At 35.5% G+C, this 8,589-nt stretch overlaps 1 protein-coding gene across 23 annotated transcripts in view; it reads left to right on the top strand.

Annotated features, from left to right (window-relative positions):
- The window catches only part of LOC128508286 (neurexin-1a-like), a 359,836-nt gene that overhangs the window by 273,055 nt on the left and 78,192 nt on the right, over nucleotides 1-8,589 (top strand). For all 23 annotated transcript variants that reach the window (XM_053479541.1, XM_053479540.1, XM_053479548.1 and 20 more), the window contains one exon: nucleotides 4,132-4,303. In XM_053479541.1, coding sequence (XP_053335516.1) covers nucleotides 4,132-4,303 — 172 coding nt within the window. The remainder of the gene's footprint in view (nucleotides 1-4,131; nucleotides 4,304-8,589) is intronic.

The following is an 8,589-nucleotide window of genomic DNA, read 5'->3' as shown; positions in this document are numbered from 1 at the left end:
ATAAATGTAGTGATGGATAATGGATGCATGAAAAAGGAAGATGAAGGCATGTAAGCATTATAGAACAAGGATGGATGGATGGATGATTTAGGTAGATGGAAGTATGCATGCATTATAAAATGAAGATGGATGGATGGATGGATGGATGGATTGAAGAGTCTGATTTAAAAGAGAGAAACAGCTGTGTTTTCAGCTTGATGTGTTTTAGCAGAAACAGAAGGTGGAAATAATCGCACCATCCTCATCTTCCTTTCCTCTTTTCCTTTACTGTGATTCCCTCATCAACCGCCTGACTGTCAGGATCTGAATGGAAAGCTCTCAGATCAGCTCCACTAGTTCATTAAAGCCCATTTCACCTTGATGAGCTGTAAATCCCGGCTGACAGTTAGAGCTGAGGAACGGCACAAGGAGCTGAAGGCTGTGCGGAATAGATTATTTGCCTGTAGGTACATTTCCAGCTGAATGTTCTGGAAAAAAATAAACAACTTTCTGAAAAGAAATTCAGTAAACTGCTTTATATTTTTACAGACCTAATAGGAGGAGGAGTTTGGAGATAAAGCTGATAAATCAGTGATAGGGCGTTTGTTGTGGTTGATGTTTTACATTTAGACATTTGGCAGACGCTCTTATCCAGAGCGATTTACATTTTACATCTCATTATACATCTGAGCAGTTGAGGGTTAAGGGCCTTGCTTAAGGGCCCAACAGTGGCAACTTGGTGGTTATGGGGTTTAAACCTGGGATCTTCCAAACCGTAGTCCAATGCCTTAACCACTGAGCTACCCCTGACCCCTTTTATACTAGTATTTCTCAACTAGCCAGATTGTTAAGTGTTGTTGCCTTGGTAATGTGCATCCATGAATTTTGGAGTAGAGCTTCTAAAGGAAGGAAGGATATTTGATTAGCTGTTGCTTTCTATAATAAAGATGAAAAACCGCAAAAAAAGTTAGCTGTCGTACCCCAACCTTTAGGGGCAGGGGTATTTTGGTGGTTAAAGTGCTGGACTGCTGTTTAGAGGTCCAAACCCCAGCATTGTGAAACTACCACTGTTGGATTCTTGAGCAAGGTCCTTCACCCTTCAACTGATCAGGTAGAATTGGGTGTCGAGCCCTATAAGAAAGTGCCACTGAAATGATGGGTACCTCTCTAGTAAAGGAGAGTATTTTTTATTTGATGGATGGACCTTTACCTTTGGACCACCCAATGAAAACGTGTCACTTTAGCAAGTTCAGTGATCTGGAAAAATGTTATCTTACATGCCACTGTGTCAAAATTCATCTGGAAGCCTGTTTGGGCTAAGAACACTCAACGTTTTAAGAAACTTACGATGAACCCGTTTGTAATTGATTTAAATGTGTCTAGCTGCAGTTTTTCTTCCATCTTGCAACTCCATGCTAAAAAAAAAAAAAACATGAGACGGTTTTATTTTACAGTTTTCCATGAAAAAGGTGTCACTTTGGCAGAAACAAATCCAAACACAATTACAGGTTTAACACGAACGCTGATGGCAAACAAACATAAATAATTGCCGAGAACCGCAACGTAAGCTTTTTACCCAGGCAACGTATGTTGACATAAGCGACGTGTACCTGCTAATCTAGTTACCGCAGCGCATTTTGCTGATAAAGACCTTTTTTGCTGTCTATAACAATCTTACTCTACAGTGCACACTAAATTAATGCATCTTTGGAAAGCATTTAGGGTACGGTTGATTATAAAAACAAAAAAAAAATTCTTCTTCTTTTCTCGTTTGTAAAGTAAATGAATAAATTCCCCCCATGATTCTGACAGTCCTTGGGGAAACGTGTCCCGTCAAGCCGTTTCCTTTTTACCTCCACCTCCTGCGGCTTACGAGTCCTTGAGAACGACGACAGAACGTCAAGATACATACGCGCTACAGGCGTTAGCTCAGCCTGACGAACACACGCCACATGCTAATTCGGTAATTGCATGTTATCCGACTCCCACTGCCTCGACTTGTCCTGTGCCGGCACTTTTGGAATAAAGATTTCCATAAATATTTACGCGGTGATGTGAGGCAGCTGTTGGCTCTGTAGGCTCGGTGGGCGTGGTGGGCCAAGACGGAAACACAGGAGTTGTTCTGCTGAGAAACAGAGCTGCGAGTGTTACCATGGCTATTGCATATTCACTACTCTGGTCACATTCTCGACATCACCTCTGTATCGTCCCCCTTACGTGATAAACTCTTTAACATGCTACCACGTGGACTTATGGATCATTAATTAATATAAAAAATACATCTAAGCTTAGAAAGTAAGTTGGAAAATTCATACCATAAATGATTTTTTTTTTCCTTCATGTAGTAATGAACGTTATTAAAACCCTGCTGTTACAGTTGTATATTTGATGACGCTGTTGGGTCTGGAGTACGGCCTGAGCCGCGAGGCAAATTCCAAAACACAGATGGTCGCCGTGTCTGGCAGAAGGGTGAAAGGCTTGGGAGGGAAAAACAACACAAATGTTTTTAGGTCTTTTTTTTTTTTTGGAGAAAAAAGAAACAATTGCAATACAAGCCCACGTTTCCTGGGATGGATCTCATAAACGAAACGAGCACCACTCTCAGTCCCGCCGCTTTCTCTCTTTCACATCCAGCGCGACGGGATAACGAGCGTCCCCCTGCTGTTTGCTAATTAGTATTGATGTCTCTCTTTATATTGACCCGAAATTCAGTCGCGGCTGCATTACAGTTTGGTCAACACATGCACACAGGCTCTAATCCAATCAGCACGCAGCGTCCCCGTGTTTTAGAAACACAATTACAGATTTCCCAGAGCTCCTCGGCCCATGCCGCGACTCCAGATTGACTTTAATGGGCGCACGGAACCTCAAATGAAAGCGAATGTTTGCTTATGTGCAGTCGCAGCAGATCCGGGAATCGGATTACGCTCGACATGTCCCCACTAATCATGCTGCATTTATCCAGTTTATATCATTCTTTTTTAATCTGACGTGATGTTTATTCCTGGTTTAGCGGCCCGTCCTTTTTTTTTTCTTTGTGCGCGGTAAGCTTCAGGAAGCCGAGAAATCATCCAGTAAAAGCTGCTCATGCACTAAATCCAACATTCCGCTTCATTTGATTGCAATCTGGAGAATCTCACACAGCAAAACGATCAGCACATGTCAGAGTTTCTCAACACGTCGTCCGGGAACACGTCGATGTCTGGATCAAAAATGATCCCTAAAGGGTTCTTAAGATTATAGCACAAATGAGATCTAAATACACACTGACTGGTCATTTCAAAGGAGTTGTGATAGACTGGCAAACCATCAGACAGTTAGACAGACAGACAGACAGACAGACAGACAGATAGATAGATAGATAGATAGATAGATAGATAGATAGATAGATAGATAGATAGATAGATAGATAGCCTTTGAAATCATTTTTTAAATTTATAAAACTTTTATACAAATAATACAAATGACAGCAGAAAAATTTTTTATTATTATTATTATTATTATTATTAGTAGTAGTAGTAGTAGTAGTAGTATTGCACAGCACTTTTCATTGTGATGGTGCTTTAAACAAATGATAAAAAACAAAGAACAACAACAACAATAATAATAATAATAATAATAATAATAATAATATATTTATTTATTTGCTTGCCTGTTTGCAGACTTGCAAAAACAATGCATTCAACTTTAAACAACACAATTCTTTTATTTTTCTTCTTTTTGTTATTATTATTATTATTATTATTATTATTATTATTATTGATATTATTAGAAGCAGTAGTAGTAGAGGTAGTAGTATTAGTCTTTTTTTCTTTATTTATAAGCATTGATTATTTTTGTTATATCAACTAGACTTTCATTTTGAAGGAAAGATAAAACACATGAATAATAATAATAATAATAATAATAGATTGTGTTTTTATTTTTTCTGTTAATATTGCTTTCTAGATATTTTCTTGTTTGTTTACACCTTTGAAGAAAAAAAAAATGTTTTTTTATGTGAATACCTGATATATTTTTTATCAAATTCCATGAAGCAGTAAGATTTAAAACCGAATCTTAGTTTTATTACTGTAAGTGACATATTGATGCCCTCTCTTTTCATCTTCACTTCATCATAGTATCTTTATTTTTTTCTTCCGATGTCTGCAGGAAAAGGGTCATGTTGCGGTGATCTTCAACGTGGGCACGGATGACATCAACATCGAGGAGAAGTCCAAGTTCGTGAACGACGGCAAGTACCACGTGGTGAAGTTCACCAGGAGCGGGGGTAATGCCACGCTGCAGGTGGATGACCTGCCAGTCATTGAGCGCTACCCCACAGGTACGAACCCAAAAAACACCTCTCCTTCCACTCTGCAGATCTTCAGCTCTCAGTGATGCGAGGCTGCCTTTAGGATGCTGGGAGGTTTCTGTCAGTGTTCACTGCATCGTCTTTATTTATTTTATTTTTTTATTTTTCCTTCTTTCTTTTTATGCTGATGTTATATAACCTTATAACCATATCGTATCTGTCTGTAGGGCCAGATTCTGATTTGGGGGTTGCATTAGCTGGTTACCATGACTACAATAAATAAATAAATAAATAAATAAATAAACAAACACCATTCCTTATGTTCCTGTGGAATTCAGAGCATTCCCTTATTATCAGTCATTCCCCTAGTTCATCAGACGACACAACACACTCGGCTATTTCACACTAATGTGTCAGATGTGATGCCTTTTTTTATCACTTGTTCAGTAGTTTTCACTTCATGGTGTAAAATTTCCAAACCTGTCAGCTTGCATTCACTTCACACACATAAGCAAACACTCACCTGCAGTCGACACACACACACACACACACACACACAGGTGGTTGGGTTTATAAGTATGAAAAAGGTGAGATGTGCTGCATGGAACAAAAAGAAATTTGACAATTCAAATGTAAAAGAAAAAAGAAAGAAAGTTAGAGAGAAAGAAAGAAAGAAAAAGAAAGAGAGAGAAAGAAAGAAAGGAAGAAAGAAAGAAAGAAAGAATATTGTGGCAGGAATATGAATATGCTGAGCTTAATGACGTGTTTCAGTTGCTTCCAACGAAATGTACTTATGTAATGAATAAACCTAAAAATAAATATATTTAAAAACAACTAAGTATGCTGTATATAAATTTACAAAACAACCAATGACTCAGTAGTGTTTATGCTACTCTAATATAAGGTCAAGTTGATTACTTTTCTATATCCCAGAGAATTATATTCCTCCCATTAATTTAATAAGTAACTGATCATTAAAGATTTTTTTTAATAATTAAAGGACAATGCATCATACTTTGCATCTGTTAATAGGTTTATAGTTATATTTTTATATATTCTTTTAAATGTCTCAGAAACTACAAAAACATTTTTTTATATTAAATAATATCTAATAATAGTTAATAAAGCACAATACATGATATCAGACACGGGTAAAGTGGGGCGTCACATGACTTACAGGTCTCAAAAAAAAGTTTTAATTTTTAGTTACATTAAAATGTTGGCAAAGAATCTGCTTGTATTTACTCAAAACTGTGTTTACATAGAAGGAAAAGACATAATCTTAAATGAAATTTCCTGATTGAAATCATCCTGATTAGAGATTTCATGTTTACATGGACGCTGAGCCAATAAAATGTGTTTATGTGTTCAAAGCATTTCATATAAACACTATATTAATATAAACATGTGTGTGTGTGTGTGTGTGTGTACATGCTCATAGGGTTTCTGTCGGAAAAATATAACAAAAGAAGTTTTTTTTTTATTTATTTTTTTTTTAACTCTAGACATCAATTGATGCAAAAACGAAAAGAAATCTTTCCAAAAACGAAAAAGAAAAAATAAAATCCATCCAAATTATACATTAAATATAATGTGGAATTTGAGGAAAGCAAAGTGTTGAATGAAATAAATCCATCCAGCGTACCGATTAAAAAGGAACATAATTATAAAAATAAATCTACATGATCAGACGTACAATCACTCCGACACATTTCATTTGTCTCATTTATTCCGAGTCTCAGATTGTAAATGATTTCAGAGTAAACATGCCTGAGTTTACACACATTTAGCCAAAAGCACACTCAGTGTTTCACAGCATTTGTTATCTGGACCAAAAATTGTCCATATTCAGCCGACCGTTTCTAATGATTTGGAGCGAAAGCGGCCAGACTGTACGTTCCATGCTCCATATCACGCCAAAGATCCGGCCGTATAAAAGTGAGCTTGGCAGACGGCTTTGGATGAGTTAATCGCAGTATTTTCTACGGAGGCATGAGAGCCAGATGAAAGTATGAAGTGTGGGCCGGCGCTGGGCCATCACTCATTCTCTGTACAGTGGATAATTACTCTCTTTTCATCCAAGTCCTTTCATTCCATTTCAGGAAAATAATCAACAGAATTAGAACTCGCCCCGTGATTAATTTGATTCAAACAGTGAAGAGCACATGTGTGGCCCAAAGTAGGATGTGATGAAATTGCTAAAAAAAAATAAAAAATCATTGGAAATGATTGAATAGAAATATATATTTTTTGTTTGTTTGTTTTGTTTTCCCACATTTCTCTCAGGAGGCTACACAGAACATTTATAACATCGGGTGAAGATTTAACAAGGAATCGATCAAACGAATGAATCAAAAAGGATTAAATACAAAATCGTAAAATCTTAATGTTCGCAAAAAATAGGGTAGGTACTTTAGCTAATCAAAAATAACCTTATAGTTCTGATTGCCATGAGCTATTTTATTAAAAGAAAAGAAAATATGATTTAATGTCTAGCTGCACTATGACATAATGTTATATGATAAAATAAAACTCTGTTTTAATTTACCTTTAACCATTTCTGTTTATGATCTTTGTTTCTTACTTACTTCTTCATCTTATTACTTCACTGACCTTAATTTGCTTAAAAATGATAACAATGATTAAAAAAATCTTTAAAAGTACAACAACAAAAAAAAGCAATGAGTGCCCTATAAAAGTTTAAACTTAAAACCATATACCTACTCATAGCTAAGGGAAAAAAATAAGTAAACCTTAGTTATATTAGCAGTTATCATTGGTAAAATGGTAAATAAAGAAAGAAATACATGGTTAAACAATTGTTCAGTATTTTATTAAAATATTGTCTTTTAAATCACAATGGAATTAAATAAACATTAGCTTTGTAGTTAGAAGCTAAGCAGAGTTAAAATCTCCAATGGATAAAGATTAGTCCTCATTGTATTTGTCAAAATGTTATAATATATTCAATTAATTATTTACATAAAAATTCTTTGTGCATTTTTTTTGTTTGTTTTACATTTTTAGCACCTGCAAGCCAGGCTGGACCACATCACTCATAAATAATGAAATAATTAAATCAATCAATAAAATCAATCAATCAATCAATCAATCAATCAATCTTGTGATCTTCAGTGTCCTTGTAAAAATGATTGGATTATTTGCTTTTGACAATTAACCAGAGGTTTATTTTTGTAACATTGCATGTATATTATTAGAAAGTTTGTTATTAGTAGAGTTTAGTCCGCTACAGTAGCTAGGTAAGATCTATTAGCTTGCATTCAACTCACATCATGTCCATGTGTTACATCAACACCTTAAAGACTTCACAACGTTCTGTTAAAATGTGCTTGTACGCTGTAAAAAAATATTCTGGTAATATTGTCAAAAGGTTATTATTATTATTATTATTATTATTATTATTATTATTATTGAATAAGTTGGCTTTGGAGGTACAGTATGATAATGTCTCAAAACAGCGGCAGTTTATCCTAGCACATGACTTCACATCTCCATGTTCAGCCATCTGTTTATAAGGAATTCAGTGTTTACACACCTGATGAAGATCTCAGACAGATTGGAAAACTGTCAGTGGCAGGTTTCCAGTCTGTGATGGAAGGAAAAAAATACGCTGATGTTTTGATAGCCATAATTTCTTCTTTAAATATGCTCTTACTGATCAATGCCTTTAAACATAAATTAATGATCTGCAGTTTCACTAGCAACACTGACAACTGTTTTATTTATTTTTTTCATTTTTTAGTTCTTTTCTTTTAAGAAACAACAAACAGCAATACTGAAAAAATGATGCAAACCTGGGTCTTAGGAAGAATTTCCGATAATCAAAATGGCACCCCAAAGTCTGGATCTGGCCCTAATTTTAAAACGGCGATGCTTAGGTTTCTTGGTTCAGTAGTGTTTTTAACATGCAAGAAGGTTTTGACAAAAGTGGCAGAGGTTTGAAATTGGTGCAGTTGCTTTAATTGCTGCTCGGTAGTTGTCATGATTTCATAACGGAGAAAAAAAAAGTCAATTATTGGATGGTTTAAGGTCACGGTCGGTTGGAGTAATGGTTTCTTAGAAATGTACAGTAATGATGAACAGAATAATCAATTACTTTCTACTATGGTATGTGTGATAAAGGGTTTCATTTTACGTTTAATAAATCAAGGGACAGTAGTGATAACAGTGAACTGTAGATCGTAAAATCATTCATCCATTCATTATTTATACCACTTCTCCTGTGTAAGATGGTCTTATCCCAGGGAGTTCAGGGTACAAGAGGGGTACACCCTGTAAATGTAAATTTAAAATTT

Source organism: Clarias gariepinus, chromosome 20 (assembly GCF_024256425.1).
Source record: "Clarias gariepinus isolate MV-2021 ecotype Netherlands chromosome 20, CGAR_prim_01v2, whole genome shotgun sequence".
Classification (NCBI taxonomy): domain Eukaryota; kingdom Metazoa; phylum Chordata; class Actinopteri; order Siluriformes; family Clariidae; genus Clarias; species Clarias gariepinus.
Note: the sequence above shows the minus strand (reverse complement) of the source record. Positions and strands in the feature narration are given on the sequence as shown.